The sequence below is a fragment of the Argiope bruennichi genome, chromosome 11 (assembly GCF_947563725.1).
Source record: "Argiope bruennichi chromosome 11, qqArgBrue1.1, whole genome shotgun sequence".
In the NCBI taxonomy this organism is placed as follows: domain Eukaryota; kingdom Metazoa; phylum Arthropoda; class Arachnida; order Araneae; family Araneidae; genus Argiope; species Argiope bruennichi.
The window spans coordinates 104,557,549-104,579,543 of record NC_079161.1 but is presented as its reverse complement, the minus strand read 5'-3'; the positions used below and the strand labels follow the sequence as shown (position 1 = coordinate 104,579,543).

The 21,995-nt window shown below is 31.2% G+C and overlaps 1 protein-coding gene and 1 non-coding gene across 7 annotated transcripts in view; both read right to left on the bottom strand.

Annotated features, from left to right (window-relative positions):
* LOC129957250 (GTPase-activating Rap/Ran-GAP domain-like protein 3) overlaps positions 1–21,995 on the bottom strand; it is a 666,176-nt gene that overhangs the window by 13,028 nt on the left and 631,153 nt on the right. For all 6 annotated transcript variants that reach the window (XM_056069502.1, XM_056069499.1, XM_056069503.1 and 3 more), the window contains 6 exons: positions 20,289–20,402; positions 18,322–18,485; positions 13,158–13,316; positions 10,996–11,062; positions 10,594–10,674; positions 4,703–4,821 (listed from right to left, as the gene is read on the bottom strand). In XM_056069502.1, the coding sequence (XP_055925477.1) occupies positions 4,703–4,821; positions 10,594–10,674; positions 10,996–11,062; positions 13,158–13,316; positions 18,322–18,485; positions 20,289–20,402 (704 nt within the window). The remainder of the gene's footprint in view (positions 1–4,702; positions 4,822–10,593; positions 10,675–10,995; positions 11,063–13,157; positions 13,317–18,321; positions 18,486–20,288; positions 20,403–21,995) is intronic.
* On the bottom strand, positions 6,735–6,837 carry LOC129957971 (U6 spliceosomal RNA). Its single transcript, XR_008783069.1, has one exon. It is a non-coding gene; the product is annotated as a U6 spliceosomal RNA (small nuclear RNA).

Here is a 21,995-nt window from a genome sequence, read left to right as displayed (position 1 = left end):
TATATTTTATTACAATCAATGAGCAATTTTTTTTTTCAAATTCATTACAAAACGGCATTCTGTCAAAACCAAATAAGGTTAAGCGATAAATTGCTAAAATTCTCGTTAGCTTTAAAATATTATAAAAAACATTGAGAACAATCACAGATCTTGGAATTTCATAACTCTAACGCCTAAGCAAATGGGTGAAAAATGGATTATAAAATTTTAGACATGAAACAAATCAGTTTGCATAAAATTATGCAAATAGTCTAAATTAATAAATATTGAAAATCAACATAAATTAAACATTACTCAACAAACAAAACGACAGTTACATTCAGACTAACCTAAAAGGAAAAGTATTCTTAATGTCATGTTGAAATGAACAATTTGAATTGCAGACAATGTTCTTTCCCAACATTGCATTCCGATATTTTATAAACAAATGACAATCAGTTCTAACGGAAGATTGTTACCATAATTTTATAGGTAATTACAAAAGAAAAGAATGGATATATTAAATTTATACTTCATTGAAGATTTAAAGCAAAGTTGCCCATTTCACTATTGAGAGAAAATATTTGTATCCTTAATTTTACTATAACATCTAGAGATTTGTGGGTCTCTTAGGATCTAATGTCACAGATGGAGCGAGTCTTTTCTTTGTAACTGAATTAAAAACAGAAACTCGCTTATTGAAAATATATCACTAACACTTTTTATTTGGAAACGAACGAATTCTATATAGGCCGAAAGGAAAAGAACGATAATTTATAGTTAAAGCAATCCGAAAGAAATTATTTATATTTCTACCATGGCTAGTTGAATGAATTTTTTTACAAAGAGAATTAAAGCATCAATTTATGGTGGCATTGGGAAAATAATATTATTAAAAATATTGTTACGAAATTTCCAGGGTTCGTTTGGATAATGGGAGTTATATGGTGTGGAGAACGCTCAATCAGCAGGCAGCAGTAGAAAAAAAAAACAACGACGTTTATTTACACGAAGAAACACAGGACAGCACAAAGACGACAATTATATACAGCATAGAAGACGATTATCTTCAGCCGAGACGGGCAGCATACAACAAGACTCTACTGCAGACATTAGCGCACAGCTTAGTTCAGCACTAGCTTGAACCCGTCGCTGCTTCGCTTATCCCTGGAAGGCCAGTTCTTTAACGTCGATTCCAACTACTCTCCACCGTCGATTCCGACCACTCTTCACCGTCGATCCCGACTACTCTTCTCTGTCGCTTCCGAACTACGACTCCTCCGTCTAGGACTACTCTGGCAGCTGCGCCTGCCTCCTTTTATAGGTCTCAGGAGGTGGGGCTAGAAGCCCCTCAACCAATCAGGTACGTTCGAGGCGTATCTCGGTTCCTACTGGACGGATCGGGAAAATTATCGTCTTTTCGGGTATAATCTATTTCGGCGCCAAAGTCGCCAAATTCGTCGCCAAGTCACCAAATGGTCGCCAAGTTTGTCACCAAGCTCTGGGACCTCCTATGAAACCAACTATGCTGGGAAGCAGCATCACAGATTCGTAACATTGTCCCCCTCCTATGGACTGCACGTCCCGGGCAGTCCCACTTCAATTCAACAGCTGGCGTAGGCTTCCGAATGATGTGATGATGTTGATGCGTTTGGCGACTTCCGCTCTTTCGAAGATGACATCGTTTACTAATTTGGCGGCGACTGAAGATCCATCCGAACCTTCTCAATGATTTTGACTCTTACCTCTTCGTCTTTTCGGATTGTACACCCAGACTTGATTTTTCTTCTTAAAATGCAATGTGTCCCATGGAGCGAAACGCTGGATCGCAGTAGAGGCCTCCGGAATGAATTCTTGCAAGGCTGGTCGGTTGGTCAGTTTAAACTTCTTTCATCGAACCAATCGTATATCAGGATGATCCAACAGTGCCTTCTGAAGTCCACTCGAAAACCATGTATTCGCCTTCATCGCCAAAGCTTCCGCGGGAATATCTCCGCCTATTCCCGGCTCATTCTCGACACTTGAGAATTGTCCGCAACTCTCCATATTGGATCTTCTGAAGAGGACATCTGTCTTTACGGGAAGGGCTTTTCTGCAACAACACAACTTGACCGGATACACAGAAGATTCCTCGGCTCCTATTTACATGACACTCCTCGAAAAATACACAGCAAATCCGAATTCTTGGAGGAAATTGAGACCGTGACTACAGGGATCAGCGATTCCAGCCACGTAGTCTTCTTCCGTGTCACTGCACCAGGAGATACCAAGAGGCTTGCAGAGAGGTAATCCCTTTAAGCTTTGGGACGAATCCAATCCAAACAGGGTCGCATTAACTCTTGCATCCATAGGCATCGAGCACGGGTCGCCACCAACAGACCCGTCCGAAGAAAGTCCATCATCCCCAAGCGCCTGTACTTTCGGTTCCACTTCAGGGGACTCATTCGGAGAAGACTGTTTCAGTTCCGCAATTATTTGACATTCTCCCTGTTCGTGCCTCTCCTTATTAAACTTCGATTCATCCTCCGGATGGCTAAGCTCCTTTTCGGTGACACCGGTCTCCATTCGATCTTTAGCCTTTTCTTCTTCCACTTGGCTCTCGCTGCTTCCTCCAATTTCTTCTGTGATATCTTGGACGTCTTCTGTTTTATTACATTTATCTTTTAAAATTTCTTTCCACGACGAAAGGCCTTTCTTCAATTCACTCTTCATTTCTTCATATCCGGTTTTCATTTCTTCCGTGAAGGCTTCCATTTCTTGCAAAATTCTTTCTTGTCCTTCCTTCAACTCATCTTGTCTTTTCTTCATCTCATCCATAGATTTCTTCATCTCAGCCAACAGAGCCAGCAACTCACCATTACCGCTATCAGTCATTTTTGCTTGCGATCTCGTCACCACCATACACTATTAACCACTATTCCACTTTTGACACCAAATGTTACGAAATTTCTGGGGTTCGTTTGGATAGTGGGAGTTATATGGTGTGGAGAACGCTCAATCAGCAGGCGGCAGTAGAAAAAAAAAAAACGCCGTTTATTTAGACGAATACACACAGGACAGCACAAAGACGACAACTATATACAGCATAGAAGACGATTATCTTCAGCCGAGACGGGCAGCATACAACAGCATACAACAAGACTCAACTGCAGACAGTAGCGCACAGCTTAGTTCAGCACTAGCTTGCCTCCGTCGCTGATTCGCTAATGTCTGGAAGGCCAGTTCCTTACCGTCGATTCCAACTACTCTCCACCGTCGATTCCGACCACTCTTCACCGTCGATCCCGACTACTCTTCTCTCTCGCTTCCGACTACTCTTCTCTGCCGCTTCCGACTACGATTTCTCCGTCTACGACTACTCTGGCAGCTGCGTCTGCCTCCTTTTATAGGTCTCAGGAGGCGGGGGGTGAGATGCCTCGCCGTTCTGAACTCCGAATATTTTTATATTTCGTTTCAGACTCTCGACTGTCAAGATGTCCGAGGAAACAGCCGCTGCCCCTGCAGCTCCAGTCACTGCCAAGCCTAAGAAAAAGGCAAAAAGTAGCGGAACCAAATCGAAACCTAATCCTCCAACTCATCCCAAGGTTTCCGAAATGGTCGTGAAATCCATCGCCTCTCTGAAAGAGAGAGGTGGCTCTTCACTGCCAGCTATCAAAAAGCACATCAGCAGTCAGTACAAAGTTGACATCGACCGTTTGACTCCTTTCATAAAAAATATTTGAAAAGCGCTGTCACTGCTGGAACTCTGGTTCAAACCAAAGGAAAGGGATCTTAATTCCTACTTAACGGATCTGGAAAATTCTGGATGTTTCGGGTATAATCTATTTTGGCGCCAAAGTCGCCAAGCTCCGGGACCTCCTATGGAACCAACTATGCTGGGAAGCAGCATCACAGATTCGTAACAATATGTTTCAGATATTATTCATTTTAACTCCTTCCGGTAAAATGACGAGTCTCGTCATTGGTTTTTCATGCCATACAGCACAATGGCGAGCTACACTTTGGTTTAAAATTTCTTGTGCATTAAATTCGGCAGCACTTTTATTCCCTATGCTGATGTCATAGATCACTATCACATATCGTTTGCGGTTAGATCATCTGGGTACAAGTTACGGCCAAATTGTTGTTAGTCAGTGGGATTTCATTCCTATATATATTTAGCGTGAGCATCCGTCTGACTAAAAGAAAAAAACGTATTGTAAAATAAACAACAACAATGTGATTTGGGGGGGGGATTCAGAAAAATCAGAAGAAATAAGCATGCATTTACCTGATACTGATAATGAAACTAATGTTAGCGAAATATTATCAAGAAGATGAAAAACGCGCTTAGCGACTAATGAGTGATTTTAGTGAATGCTCGTTCTGTAGTCATAGACACATTTGAAAAGAATTACGTGTTGATCCGCAGTCATTAAAGGTATGAACTTTACGAATTACAATTATATCTATATCAATTATATAATTTTAATTACAATATGTAAGAATTATAAAATGAACTAAATGTTCTTAAATAAAAATTAAATGGTTGTTTCATGCGCAATTTTTCATTATTAAATCCCACTGGAAGGGGTTAATTACGTGACTGATTTTCAGACAGTGATTTAAGAACGTTTATAAAAATGATATACTCAGATGCCAGTAGAAAGGAATTTTTAAAGAAATGTACAATGAGTAAAAAGGGAACGCAGTCCATGAGGGGAAAGAAATGAGTGATTCTCACTTTCGCTGTGATGAGCTTGAGGCTGGGCATGACCATGCTTTGTACGAGGTTTCCGTTGATGACGAGTCGGATTTCTATGTTGTCGGACGTGAAGGCCATGACGTAGGGAAAGGCACAGACTGCGGGAGAGAAAAGAAATCGATGAATGAATCGGAAAAGCAATTTGCAGCACGCTACCTAGTTAGACGATCTGGCAATAAAAGTCAGCAATAATTATTAGCTTTTAGTGTTAGAATTAACGTGCTTTAGTTTAAAATGATTGTTAGGAAGTAGGAAAACTAAAAGAAAGATAAACTATGCTAAAATGGAACTATTAACAAATTAGCAATATTTTCATGATATCAAAACGATGTCTCTCATTATTCTGTATATTGTGCGATACCCCTATCTAGTCAGAGGTCATGCGGGAAACTTGATGGGGCCGCTGAAAAGTAACCTTACCTAGCACGAAGGAACAGACCACACTTCAACACATTGCACCCTTGCAAACAATAAAAAAATACCTCTAGAGAAAACGCATATTGTTACAGAAAAAGAATAGGAAAAAAAAATATTACATTTGAAATTAAATATGAAGTTGTAAAAAATTAAAAATACATAAAATGAGTGTTAATGTTTTTCATTAGGAGAGAGCTAAACACAAAAGATTTGACAAAATGTCCCTAATTCATTATTCTGTATAAGTGAAAGTTTTGATAATACGGTAGAAACTGACTAATTCAAACATTTCTGAATTCGAAATGAGTGGATAATTTTAATTTCTTAGCAGATTTAAAAAAAAATTTAATTAACGTACCTTTTATAATTCAAAGTTGTCTTGGCTATTATTTAGACAAATTTAATTATTATTTTTATAATTTTTATTTAGTTATTTATTATTTTTTTTTCTAAATTGCTTTCCCAATACACTCATAGATTTTACGGCAGTATAATGTATTCAATAACTTTTTTTTTTTAACTGTATTGCATTTTTTATTTGAATTATACTGAGATGCATGAGGTGTGAATTTTGAAATGTTTTGGTCAATTGTTGTAAATAATGCTGTACATTGATTCAATAATAAAATCACTTACTTTAATATAATTGCCATTTTGACATCTATTAAAATTTCTAAAAATAACTCATATATCTTTATTTATTCAAATACTTACTTTTTATTAATAAAGTATTGTTCATCCAAATTATTAAATATTAAATACGTAATTTAAAAATTTACATTTTCTGATACTGTACTCATATTGTGAAGCAGTTTTTTCACGTCACATTTTTGAATTAGACAGCATTTTTACAGTTTTTTAATTGGCTGTGAAGAAGCCAATTTCAAAAATTCTTCAATTCGTTTTCTGTAGATATTTAAAAAATAGTGACAAGCTAAAAATGCTTTAGTTCCTTTTGTTATTTGAATGAATGTATAAAATTTCAAGGAATTTCACAAGAGTGCACTGAATTAAATCTGAAAAAATGTAATTAGGAATATTTATAGATTTCAATAAAAAAAAGTCCTAAATTCTATAAAGACAGAACAGCACGTAATCTCATGCCCTCGTATTCGTAACCATTTTGGGAACTGAACGGTTTTTGATGGGCATGTTGCGGAAATTTTATTGAATATAAAAATGCTTACAGTAGAAGAAACAAAAATAACTATGTACAGAATTTACAAACATCAAAGATGAAAGATTAATGAAATGAAACATTTTGCAAAGGTTTTCTACTTTAAAAAATTATAGAAAAGTTATTTGGTATAATAATTTGCAGAAAGATATTATGTATGAAAATATACACATATACATGAATTCTATGTTCACTTGTTATCATGATATAGTAAATGAGGAAGGAGTTAAAAAAATTAAATGGAAACTAATAGGGTTAATGGAAATGAAGAAAAACTCTGATTGATATTTATGAATGCAAAAATGTATGTGAAGAAACTGTGGTGCTCCCCCCCCCTAAGTTCTTGTGAGTGTGGTATGTTAAAAGCTAGGGAGGCAAGAAAAGGTCTCTATTTTCACTGATAAATTTAATTATCTTAAAAATGAGAAATGCTTCGTGGTTTTGAGTATCATTCTTGCGTAGGAGCCATTCAAATATTCTCTGTATCGTTCCAATTTTAGTATATGTACTGCCGAAGCAATTAACCTAATATTTTAATAAGCTGAAATTTCTCATTTTATCATCATTTTCTACGAAACAGCTAAACTTATTAAAAGCACATTGTTCATCTGAATACTAATGTACGGTTATTTTAAAATAATAATATCATGCTTTATTTAGAATATTAAAAAAAAAAATCTCGAAAAATCTTAGATCGAAAAGTGATTTTAATTCTTTCTGTTAATTCATACCTTCAGAGATTAAAAGTTTTATGTATACGTGTATGTTATATTCACATATCAATTGCTCTCAAGAAAAATAATATATTTCGAAATTTGGCTGATTTTTAATTCGAATTTCTGCGTAATTCAATTTTGTGTGCTCTCTAGAATTTCCTGTTCACATAACGTTAAAATATAATTTATAATTCTGATAGATTTTAATCAATTCATAGTAAAAAAAAAAGATTTTGTTTTCACTTGTTAATTTATTTGTAATGCAGCGCTACTTCAAAGTGCTGAAAACTGTTTGTTTATCATTTAATTTTTATTAAAATTATTTTTTAAGTTATAATTATTATCACTTTATTATTTTCACTTCTTATGTATACATCCTTTATTAAAACTATCAATAGCATATTTTTACTGATTCTTTGAATTTAAAAATTATTATTTGTTTGTGAAATTGTTAGACTTGTTTCATTTAATTTAAATTGTTTAAGTTGATTTTTTTTATAAATTGCATTTAAAATATGTCTCATCATCTTCAAATTATTATATTTTTAAGGTATATAGAAATATTTTTAATATAAAATATATCTTAACACAAAGAACTTAAAACTCTACTCTAAAAATAAGCGGTAATTTAAAAGAAAATTTCGTTGAATGGGATTCCTGTAGTTGAATCATTAAAATTTAAATTATACGCAACGCCCGAATAGTTGCATTTGGCTTTCTACAAACTCCTTCAAAGTCCTTGGTTAATTTAACATGTGAATGAAAACGGAGATGAGTGAAACGCAACTAGCAGAATTTTCAGAGAAGTAAATTATGGAAAAGCATAGATAGCAGAGTGTCGTCATACTGGGTGTAATTAACGATATGAATAATGAATTAAGAGATTTAAGATATGTTAATCTTTATTCTTTTAATCGAAGAAACATCTCATTCACATTCAAGATATAATTAAGAAATCTAAAACGGTTGGGATTTCACACGTGAAATGATATTTTAAAAAGTTATTCACTTAAAATTATATTTGATCCATTTCATTAGAGCAGCAAAATTTGGAGATTTCAGTGATTCTGAGTATTTAAAAGGCTTACTTGTGTTTATAAAATTAAAATAAGAAATGAAAATTTCAGAGGTTAAAAGGGAAGAAGTGTAATATAATGACTGAAATATTTTTGAATTCCGCCGACATCAGATTTGAATTTATGAAGAAATTCAAAAATGTTCGTAAGACTTCCAGAAAGACCAATTATCACAGTTCTATAATTATAAAAATGAAGACATTTTTTCACAACATATTTGCAGATTGAAAATAACACTGCTTTAATTTACGAGAAGCTTAAAAGTTTTTTTAAGGTACACAAAATTTCCCAAAAATAAATACTGAAATATTGGAACATATTAAGACAAAATTAACTTTTTTCGCACATTGAAAACATTGTCAAAAACGTAAGATGCCTCTTTAAATTGAGTTTTGAATAGGTTCAATTAGTATTCCGAATGTAATTTTCATCTTATAAACACGACGACATGTTTTGAAATCTTTTTATATAAAGTTCATCTCATTATCCCACTCTTTCACTACAGAAAAAATGTTATTATACAAACAAATTTTAAGACCTGTCCTCATTTAGGCTGCACAAACTTGGGGATTCGTTGCTATAAACGACCGAAACAAAATTCAAGTTTTACAAAATAAAATAACTCGTATCATTATCAATGCTCCCTGGTTTATTCGGAATGATATTTTGCACAGAGATCTTAAAACTCCAAAGTTCGATAATTTCATCAAAGACCTTTCAAGAAAATTCTTTAATTAGCTCAAAACTCTTTTGATATTTTGAAAAATTCCACAATCAAGAACAAATTAACCATGTCCACTGCAATGGAAAATGCACATTTCCTTACTCTACTATTAAATGGACTTAAACCTCCATAGCGTCTTCCGAAATTTAAATTGCATCCAAATAATTGCTTCAATTTTAACCTTAAGAGTTTTTAAGTAATATTCATTTCTACTCAACTGAAGGACCAATCATACATTACTTCTGTTTTTCCCTCTGCTACTTATTACCTCAAACCGTAGAAAAATGCCTAGGCACTAAGGCTCATCATGTATCTAAATTCAAGTCAAATCTTTTTATGAAAGAGGAATAAGAAGAATTATTGAATAATATTGACAAGTCTAGATTGTTACATATAATACATTTCTTGCAAGTAATTCTGACTAAACTGTTAAGAAAAAAAAACCGTTTTTCAATGATATTGTTTTTGATATTTATGAATTTTTGGGCATAAATTCAATTATAAGAGTTCCGTAGCTTTTTGAATTTTTTCTCATTTTCACTGTTAAACCTAATACTTCGGCATTATCGTTCTGGGTTTACCAATGCAGACTTCTAATAATGTTGCAGAATAATGTTTATCTTTTCATGATTTGTTGTATCTCTGAACCTGTCAAAATTTAGTATCTTCTCGAATAATTAATATGCATATAGTCGCGAGGAAAGGATACATATAAAAGAATGTAATTACGGGAAAAGATATACATACAGGAAGATTATCTATCTCTCATCCAGTGTATAGCTTATCTTATCACCATTTTTAATAGCTAAATTTGTTATCAATATAGCAAGGAATGAGATGCAACTTTAAGGGTGACCAAAAAGATTACAAGACTTATATGCAACGATTTAAAAAGGCTGAAAGCGCTTTTTTGTCACTTTTCCAAAATGCTGTCTGAATAAGATATATGAATTTTATTTTGCTCGTTATCTAAAAGCTAAAACATACTCTGAGAAAGAACAGAAATACTGGTTGGCATTTGTTGAGGATGGAATTACATTACGCACATGATAACGTATGAATAAAAAATGATGTAATAATTGATAATAAATAAGCGAATTGCTATAAAATGAATATTCAATTTAGATAATTCTATTAAAAAGAGTTATGACATTCTGTTGAAGAATAATCAAAATAAACGCACTAAAAACACTAAATATCTATTTTTCTGATTTGATTTAGATCTGATATGGAAAATACTTTAGTGACATTCTAATTTTAAAAATTGTTAAATAAACTATATAGCATTGGAACATCCAATGCTATTTAAAGAAATCGGAAAACCATTATTAATATTGTGATTGACAATTAGCATATTACACATATTAAAAACTAATTTTTCTTATAGATCTGATTAAGGACCTGTCAAATCTGTGGTCATCATTATCATCTTATTTTAATGTTTCGTCCAACCTATATTCGACAATTACAAGTGATGGAAAAATTAAAATAAATCAAAACGTTAAATCAAACCTTGACAAAATCATTTTTACTGTCCTTTAGTTCTCTAATATTGTTTTGAAGAAGAAATTAGATAATTTTGTGTACTGATTCCTTTTTGCTGATATTCTAAGAACCAGTTGCTTAATATTATAATATTTAGCAATCAGAATTAAAAGTGTTGATTGCTTCATTTAATCTGAACCAACCAGAATGCTATTTTGAATTCATACATTGCAGTTAGAAGTTATCAGAAGGAAAAAAAAAAAAAACCCAATTACCGATTGCTTCGGGTACTGCATTCCACTGGAAATCGAATTCACTTGTGCCTTCCTCAAACAGCTTTTGAAAATGCGTCATATCTAGAAAAGAAAGAGGAACGATATATTTTTTTTATGTCTGATGTATCTCAACGAAATATCATCATAAAAAATAATTTTTTAACTTTCCAAAGAACTCTCCACAAGAAAGATTTAAATTTCGCATTGATTTGATACAATTTGAATAAAGAAGTCTTTAAATCACATGGTATGATTTTTTTTTTTTTGCTGATTTCAGTTACCTAGCTTTTTTTTTCTCACAAATATGAAAGTATTTTTAAAGGATCTATTTTTTTCCTTGAGAATTATTAGAGAGGAAATGTCTTAGAAAAAATGATATAAACTTTACATTTCTGTACTTACGATTATAACAGAGCAACAATTCAGCTTCATCATCTTCGTATATGTCGATGGCAGCAATCAGATGACCCTAAAACAGAAAAGTTAAGCAAATACGATGTTTAAAATCACCAATAATACTTAGAAAAGTGTAATTTTACTTATATGTTGCATAAATTAAAAATTCGATCTTTGTACTTTTATGTTTAATACAGTATATTATACTGTCAGATTCATTTGAACTCGGGGAAATTTGATTCATTTGTAGCCAATTGAATTGAACTAAACGTTTGATCGATTATTGATTGATTGATAAAATAATGAAACCGGGGACTAAAAATGAGTTTATAGAAAAAGAATTTTAAATCTAGAAATGGCAGAAGACGCTTGTTTTTTTGTATTTGTTAATTTTAATGAGTAATGTATAATGAATAATTGAACATGACGTAAGTTTAAAAAGTAAAGAAATAATTATTATAATCTTAAAATTTTAATCATTCGAAAAATAATAGTTTCAATTTATAATTTAAAAAAAAATGAGTATTTTGAATACAATAATTGTGGAACCCTCCCTCTTTTTGAAACAAATAGCAGAATTTTTATCTAAATCATCATGTCTCACATTTTAATTTAATTTAGGGCAGAGTTTTTCAGAAGCATGGGAGAAAGAGTGGTAATTTTTAACACTCCGAGTTCGGTGGTACAGCATTGTGAAAAGAATGAAATAGTGTCATTTATTGCAAGACTTAATTAGGATGTAAAAGTATACTATTTTAACAATGATTTAATACTAATATCCTGTGTGTGGCCAAGAATACCTTTTAAAGTTTATATTTTACTATAACTACAGTTTTTTTCTATGAATGCTCTAATAGCTATAATATATATATATATATATATATTTATTTTTGAATTTGAGGCATGCATATGATACCCGGAAAATTATTTGCCTGTCACTCTGTAAAACATGAACCTTCGGGCTGCGTAATTCTTTAACATCTCTATTTAGATTTGATGTTTGCAAATAAGTTCAAATATTTTCCAAAGAAACGGAACTGATACTATAATTTACAAGATAATAGTATACTATAATAAAAATCTGTAATCGTAAAACCAAACACTCTAAACTGCGAGAAACGCGGGATGCAATAGAAAATGGATTGATTGCTAACCTGCGGAAATCGCGGGATGCGCAGCTGGAGGATTAAAAAATTAGCTCCTGAACATAAAAAAAAAAATCTTATTTACTTTCTTTGAGAATTACAGGTGCTGAAATGTTTAATTAATAAAAATATTAAAAATGAAAAAGGTTTCAGGTTGTAATTTGAACTTCGAATTAATTAAAGTCAAACCGAATTTGAAGGCTATATTCTCGGAATTGACTTACTGTTGTGTTTTCATATTTTTACGAATGAATATCGTAACGGTATTCGACGATTAATGTAAATGTCATCTCGAATTCAATTATCCAACATACTTAGACCCTAGCAATCCAAGTAAATTAAACCAATTTAATTTTTCCAACAAAAATTACTTATTTTGAAAACAGTAAGATAATTATATTACATTTGTACAATAGATCCTCAATTTCTTTAGCATGTTTTAGAATTAAAATTTTTTTTAAATTTGTGATACATTTTTACAAATAGATTAATAAGCTTTTTGTTTTGATAATTTTTTAAACTTTCGTTAATAAGTATCAATTTACATTTAAGTTTTGTAGGGCATGTTTTATGCCTCTTATAATAAAAATGTTTATAAATTAGTTTGAACATCTTAAAAAAAATATTCTGCTTTGTGAAATCTAAAGAAGTAGCCATCCTCAATCCATTGAAATTAAATTTTATCCATCCATATCCAATTCCGTTTTTTTTTCTCGATAAAAAAGACTCATTCAAAACTTTCTACTTGAAATACATTTAGGAGGAATGAATTTGGAGTTTCATGTTTTTAAGATGAATACAAATTTCATAAAGTTTTTATCAGAATTTTCCAAATATCCAATATTTTTGAATAGAAGATATAAATGAATTCTAGGGATGATTGAATGAGAATTTTAACTAAAGTAAATTTATATAAATATTTTTCAACTTGAAATAGTTGCACAATCAATGGAAGTGGATTACTATTATAAATAAACAAACAAACATGTATCCGAGGACAGCAAGCAACCGAGAGGCACTCACTTTGTTTCCTTCGATGACGTGCAACTTTTGTGACTCTCCGGTCTTTTCATTCACCAGGTCAAACTGGTGTCTGTACCCAACACATATCTGGTTGTCGAATCCCGACACGGGGCTGTCCACCAAAGTAATGAGATGCGGAGTGTCAGGGAGGGAAATTTCCTGCAAAAAGGAAATAATATTGAGTTAGGAGTTATTCAATATCAAACTACCGAATCTCCCGTCCACAGACCATTTCTTTCTAGTATCATTGAAACCAGTTTGACGTGAAATCTAGGAAAACATGAAGTATAATGTACTTTTTTTATTACCTGCTCATTATAATGACTCTTTTAACTAACGCATAAATTGCTCCAAACTTTGCACATAACACCTCTTTAAAACTTTATTTAATGGAATATTTAGTATGAAAATGTGGGTTGTTAGAAGACGACCGACACCCTCTCACATCCGCATTGTTGTAATTCTGTTTTCATAAAAACAAAATAATGGAATGAAAAAATATCTATGTGAATTGAAACAAAAAAGCTAATATATTTTTTGCACTTATTTATAAATTGAAAATCCATCAATATTAATAAAAATAATATTCATTAATAGTTCATACACTATAGAAATCTACAGATTTTCTTAAATTTTTTAAATTAGTTTTATGAAAAACGAGGGATAATTTAGTGATAGATATCGAGGCAATTAGTTAAACAATTACTTTTTTTTATAAATTCATACATTTAAAAAACATTATTTTATCTTGCTGTTACTCTCATTAAATAATTATGTTGTAGATATTTTCAATCATATTATTTATAAATCCCCGAGATGCTTCTAGCAATGCTTTGTTAAATTTTGTATCATTTTCTAAAAATTGTTAATGATTTTTTTTTTTTAAAATTAACTTTTGGCAACTTTTAAAAATTGTTGGATCCATATTTTTTATTTTTACACAACTATGATAATTAAAACTTGTTTGGTGCAAATTATTCTCATATAGATTTTAATTAAAAATATTTAAATATACTTGATAAGAGGATTTTATATACCAAAATTTTAATGTTATTTAAAAACTACATTATTTTGCACAGTCATATTTTTGGAAAAGAAAAAAATATACATAAAAAAAGTTTATTTCGGTGAGCATTAGCATTTCAATACGTGCCATTGTTAAATAATTGTTCTGATGTGTTAATGAATAAGCTAAAAATACCGAAGGCATCCATTTCATCTGCTGTGGAACTTTCTCTCCGAAATAGGGAAAAAAAGGCAGAAAATTAACTCAATAGTTTCTATTTATTCTGCAAGCAATAAATTACTCAAAACATACAAATATTTTTTGTCACTCAAAATATTGAGCAAAAAGTTTAAGTTTCATTTAAGATAGAAACGTCTCCTATTGAATGCAGTAACGCTTATTTTTACACAAATAAATTACTGCATAAATTAAACATAGTTTCCAAACATAACAAAATATAGCCTTAATGTCCCTTGATTTGTTTTTCTAAAGCCCTAAAGACAGATATATCGACATAGCGTTTAATTGCTATTACAATTTATGAGTTTCCATTATTAAAAAGAAACATTAAATATATTCACTTGTTGAGAATAAGCATTTCCCTAAAAATGTTTTCAAGCTTGAGAGGCAGTTTGTTAGAATTTATTTATTCTAGAAAGGGAATTTGATTGTTGCTGCTAGAAAACATTTTGGTGTAAATGTCTGCATGATAAAGAACAAATGAATTAAACTTTTATTATAGAAAGAGGACATTTTCTCTCAAATATTTTAAAGATTTAGAAGAAATAAATTAATTTTTAATTATTACTTAGAGAGTTCCATTCCTCTTTATTTAAAGGCTTAAAATACTGTAGAATGTAACATTAAAATTTAGAGGAAAAACATAACAAATTTATTTGAATTTGATGGGATGGCAAGGAGAGATCCGTGCTGTGAAGCCATTAAAATTTGGGCTGTTTTAAATTTAGAATGGAGGTGAAGAAAACGTACTAAATGTAAATTGTTGATCATGTTATATGCAGCGTCGTGGGTTTTTAAACTGAAATAAAGACATCTTAGGAAGAATTAAATGCTCGAGTTACGAAAATCACGCATATTCTCCTAATTGATGAAATGCTTTCAAATTCTGGATCTTATGTTAGAAATTGTATTAGGTATTCATTACAAATCTGAGAATCCTTCTGTAAAAAATGGGCCCAAATACCTTTCATATGGTAAATATAGGTTCAATGTTTTATAAATTATAGAGTACGTGATATCTAACACAACATGGAGCTTCACAATTGTTAATTATTGAACTTTATTTGTAATATTTACATGCAGCAGAGTTGGATGTGTGTGTATTGGCACTCTACAGCCGTTTCATCTAGAGCTACCAATCGTGATATTATATATATACTTTGAAAGACGCTTCTTAAAGAGATTTCTTTTTAAACTGTAATTTGAATTTTAATTATTTTTCCCATAATACCTACAATTTTGCCATAATTTTTTCATTTTTAATCAATTTTTAAAGATATTTTAAATAGATTTTCCAACAATACATTTCTTATAAAATAAGGATTAAATTAACTTCCATGAACCCCTCTCATACGCATGAAAAAAAATGGCTCATATCAGCAAGTTGCCATTGCGCTGGCAAATTTTCAAACTAAAAATTTAAATTAACTCTCACCTCAAACTAAACATAAAAAAAGTGAAATTTTTTGCTTGTAACGGTATGAAAATGAAACTATTATGAATCATTATATTTTCTGGAAAAATAAATGCAAGAAAAGATTTCTGTTACCTTTTTGAATATCTTTATAATTGATTTAATAATTCTACACTATTTAAAGAAAACACGATTTTTATATACAAGAAAAATATCCACTCTAATAGGATCGCAACAATATTTTTGAACTGTTAACAACTCACATACAATCTAGGAGAGAAAATGGACTAAATAAAGAAGATAATTATATTTTTTTAATTTGTGTCAATAAAAGTTCTCATGAATTATGAATTTTAAATTTACATACAGACTTTCGAACATTACGGTCTAACTAATTTACATTTATACATTCTTTTGAAATTTTATATGATTATAACTATAAAAAGATGTTCATTAAATTTCAGATCTGCTATTATATTTTTTTTGTTCTGTAATATATTTTCACATTAATATGAGTAAATTGCATAACATATAGCATGGGAAGCCTTATAATAATAATTTGATATTCCATCCAGGCATGTTCTCAATACCATCATTTCTTGTGTGTGCGTGTGTGTGATTAAGCTCAAACGTCGAAATTAAGTAATTGTAGAATACGTGATGAAAATTTAAGGTATGCCTGCTTCAAGAGGGAATATTTACTAATCTAAATAGAAATTATTTTTAAAATTGTAGTAACCATAAACAATGTGTTTTGAAACAATACAAGCTATTGTATTTTAGTCAGCTCATCACTCAAAATAAAGGTGACTAAGAATCCCATCTTAAAAAATTCGAAACTTATAAATAAGAGTATCATTTCATATATGCTTTCGTTAACTTTATTTTAAAGAGTTTTATACTTAATAAATTAATTTGACTATATATGCTACACTAAAAATTGTTAATGTTTTTAATAAACGTTATGATTCTTTTATTATTAAATTCTTTGTAAAAGTTTAAAATTAAAAATTAATTAATTTTTTTCCTACATTTTTTACATTATTGTAACTTGATCTACGCAACAGAGGAAAAAGCTTCATTAAACAATCATAAGTTCGAACACGAATTAGTTCATCATGGCTTTTAATCAGCTTACATCTTTACCGTTGATTTTTAATACCGGCTTTAGGTATGTTGTTCTCAATTAAAGCAATCATCAGGGAAGGTCTGGAATCATGAAAATAATGTTATGATTCATCTCCAAATTTAGCTTATTCTTCATTGTCACATGCGTCGTAGTTAATTAATCTTAGGTAAAATATAACTTTAGGCTAATGATTTCTACTTAAGCACGAAAAAAGTTTTTTTAAGACTTAATTATCAAAAGAAAGTTTAAATAACTTTAAATTTATTAACTGAAGCTTATTTATTTCCAATTTTTCTTTTTAAAAATTATATTCTAAAGAAATTAATTACTAAAAGAAATGACAGAAAATTCTTATTTTTTAAATAGGAAAATAAAATGTCATAATAGAAATAATCTAATTGCTTAAAATTTCGAACTAAACCACCCTAAACGAGTTCAACAAAAATCATTGGAAGAAGATTCAATGAAAAATTATTAGGGAAACTGAGACAAAAATAGTGAAAACCTTAAAAAAAATCACATGTATTTGGTGAATTGACAAGTAAATACAAATATAATTAAAGTCGGACAAGGTTGCTTTGTCTTTCGTCATGAACTGAATCTCCATTGTGGACTAATGCACTATTCTATCTTTGTATACATGTAAATTTATTTAAAATATAAGGATTTTCGAAGATTTTAATTCGCATATTGTAGTTAGGCGAGAAAATTTGGCCGATAGGCAAATAGACACAATGGGAATGAGTATGACAGCAAACAGATTAAAACTCTTGCAGGATTATTCCATGTAAACATTATAGTAATTTAAATAAACACAAAAAAATCAAAATTAAAAAAAAGCAACGTTCAAGAGAAATTTGAAAGCTATTTAAACTCTTCACAACGGTATCCTCTATAATTACTAGGACATTTTCCCACTTTCTTTTTCTATAAGAAGGAAAGGCTGAGAATCCTATTGCAGCCACGCCGAATCCAACGACAAAATCTCTGCCATAGAGCGAGTACATTTGTTTATCAGTTTTTGAATAATTTTGTTTAAGAGCTGAGACCTTTATAGGAAAAAATCCCATTACCATGTTTTTTCATATTCATATTCTCCAATTTAGGCAAGGCTTTAATCTGACGGGGCACTTGTGAGCTGTAATTGTTTGAAACAATTAATACTCTGTGTCAGAAAAAGTTGGCTGATTTTCAGGTTTATTAAATATGAAAACATCGAACGACATTTTCAATTATCGATGCCACATTGCATATTATAGAAAAATTGACTGACAGTTTATAGAGAAGCGATATCCAGTCCCCCACACAGGTATTATTGAAAGGATCTAAATAGGAAGATCGATGGCTTTGAATTTCGGCAGAGAAACGAACTTACCTTAGTGAACTGAAATCCGTCCACCGTGTCGGTGTCCGACGCTGCACACCACGTGGTCCACGCGGCAGAGTGTCTCCACTGAAGAATGATCAGCTTGCGCCCGATCGCCACCACCATGCGCAGGTGGCTACCACCGGGGCGACTGAGAGCATACAAGTGACAACCTGTTGGGTAAAAAAGAATTATCTCTTTTTCTGTTAATCGTTTCAAGGCATTTATTGTATTTCAATACAAAAATTATTGCTATGGAAATATTGAAAATTTAGTAGCGAAATTATTTTTCTCAATAGTTAGGGTAGTTTAGAAAACGTTCCATTTTAAAGCAACACTAAGGCTATTTGGGGGCAGACCTCGTAATTTTGAACCACGTTCAGATGAAGGGGACGAAACTGAGCTGGCACCCCACTCTCCAAATTTCCATACCACACCAGCTGGAGGAGGTTCGGCCTCAACGATTTAACGTGCTTACATGATGGTTTCCGTAGGATCGGATCTCGAACCTGAAACCTTCCGGTTCCGAAGCCGAGGCCACTGCAGCCTCTTAGTAAGTAGGAATCATTTATTTATTGGCAGAATTGCTCAGAAAGCTTATGAATCAAAGTTTTCGCTTAAAAAAAGTATTTAATTTATCCGAAAGGCATTTTGAGAAATTGGGGTTTTCAGAAATATTTACTGATTTATTCTATTTAATTTTAATTATAATAAATATGAATAGTAATAACGGAAGCCTGGCATTTTATCTTTCAATTCTTATTACCTGGTGTCACGATTATATAGCAATTGTTAAACCGTTTCTGAAACCGCTATAAAGCATTTGTTTGAGTAATACTTGCAGAATTTAAAGAGGCTTTTTATAAATTTCAACTAATAATTATAACTTCATTAAAGAAAAATCCTAGCCTTTTTTTCTTGAAAATTAGAAAAAAAAATGTTTTCTATGTTCACAAAGTGCATCTTTCATCATTTTTTTTTACAGTATATCATCAATTTTTTTTCCTTGAAAAGGGAGCAGCAGATTTTATTCGTGGACTTGACCTGGCTAATCCAAGTAAAGTGAAATAAGAATAACTTCCATTTTAATTCATTCTTTTTAACTTTTCATGAAGTGCATAATCAGGAATCGAGCTTCAGGCTCATCCTGAGGTATCAGCAATGTGTCATTGTAGCTTTCCAAGGATGCAAGTTTCAGTCAATGAACGAAATAGCAAGTTTCGATGGTTATAGTATCTACATCTTTGAGTGAAAAGGCGATGAAGTGTAATTCAAACTATCAGCCAGGTCTACAATGTTGCCACAAGTTAATCTTAATTTTTTAAATAAAAACTACAACATTTTTTAATATTTTCCTTAAATTGCCTATTTTTAGAAAAAAAAAATCCTTTAATGATCTTGATTTACTTTTTGTGAGAAAAAAATGAAGTGCAGTTCAATAAAGCAATTATTTCCTTTCTTGGTGCATCAGATATGTTCATATCTTATTTTGTTTCCTTTAATAAGAAAAGCGAAAATTTTATTTTTACATTTTTTTTTTTGTATTTTGAATAAAATTTTTTAAATGGTTCTCTTTCCTTTTTTTTTCAAAATAACATATATTTATGAGGAATTAGCTTTCTTTTTATAAGAGGCTTATCAGGATCTATTTTACATACTTTGCATTTGTCATTCTATAGTAAGTCTAGATATTATATGCAATACTGAAAGAAAGTATTAAATAATTCTCATACTTCATATTTTGCTTAAATCGGTGGGGCATTTTATAAGAATATAGGTATTATATAGAATGGGGTTTCATACGTTGCCAGTAACAGATACAGCAACTAGACTTTTGCATAATCGATTACGCAGAATTTTGGATATAAGAAATGCATAATAGATGGTATGATAAAAGCGCGACACAAACACACGCGTACACATACAGAGAAAGAGAGAGAGAGAGAGCATTTTAGCTAATAAAAGAGTGCACTCACCTTTCGTACGTTCTATTTTGTGATCTTTGACGTCAGCTTTTGTTCTTATGAGTGCCTCATTTTGCTCGCCTTCAAAATCAGAGAGACGAAACACGTGGATTCGGCTGTCCCGGCCTGGCATAGAAGAACATTGTTCAAAAAAACATACTGAATTAAGCAAACATCATATATGTGTCACAGCAACAATAAGATAATTTTTGAAATATGAATAGCAAGAAGGCACAAATTGGTAGATCACAGTGAAAATTCAATACATTTTGTGATAAAGAAAGAACGGATGGCATATAAGCTAATACTTCATAAAAATGATCTAAAGTATTGCTAAAAAATCTTTAAAAATAGTAAACATTCGTATTGATTCTGTAACCATTTGTATTTTAATGCAAATGACCAAATATCTGTATTTTTATTAAATAAAGAAATGTAGCAAAATCATGCGCATTAAAATTATCTTTTATTCTATTAAACTTGTGATCAGTATTAAGTATTGTCTGGTATTTGTTACACATTCAGTCTTATTTACAAACTAATTTCGGAATCTTACGTGTAACAGGAAATGAAAATTTAAATTGCAAATTGATGTATTGGCGAAATTTTCTTAGCTGATATATTTTCCAACGAAGTGAAAGATGGTAATACGATCTCTAATATCACAAATGCCGTGAGGCTGCAATTCACCTGATTAAGATCTGTAGGATCTATCCCGTCATTATGTGATTTATAAAGTATAACAACTAACGGGGACCTTTCTCATAGTGCAATAAACGAAAGAATCAGAGATATATGAAAGAATCAGAGATATATATAAATTCAGACGGAATGCCTTGCTAATTTCGATGTGTGCGCAATTTCAAAAACGGCAGGTCGCTGGTATTCACCACTTGTCAATAAGTACCGATTCCTGTAATTACACTTTAAACGTTTGAGAAAGGATTTGTCTGCAGACATAACAGGGTTGTTCTGGCCTATTCATTTCTTTCAGAAAACGTTATTGATAACTTTGGCATCGAGTGATAAAACGTCCTGTAATTATATGTAGATATTCGCCGTGCTAAATTCACACGCTACAGAAAAGTTGAGGTAAAATAATCATAAAATAACTCTGAGAATACCTCATCCAACAATATTCAATATGCTGAAACATCAGATCTCGTTAGCTACAAGTACGAATTTAAAAAAAAATAAAACCCATCAATACCAGTTGAAATTTCTATTGAAATTTCAACTTGTATTGATGGTCAAGCACTTTTCGATATCTCGGATGAAATTTCTTCTCATACAAATGCCAGTAATGTACATTCACTACAATATCTCTTGGAAAGGCAGAAAAGCGACTCCATACAGCTTTGAAATAAATCTAGAGGCAATATGTTTGCAAGAAAATCTGATGTTTCTATCACATATACCTGGTCAAACTCTTTTATTTCACCCTTATCCATTCAAGATTTATTTTGATATTAGTAAACTCAACGTCATTTGTAAATATTTTAAGCATCAATGATGTTTTGATATTTTCATATTAATGATTTTTTTTTAATTGACACCCTTCTTTCTGCCATTATGCTTGGGAATAGAATTCCAAATGAAATCAGAAGACGATGACGTGATTGATATCAGAACTAATACATTTGTTTCTGGTTTTCCAAATTATATCTATCCATTAATCTAGTTTTGACATTTTTTTTCAACTTTTAAAGTTTGCTAATT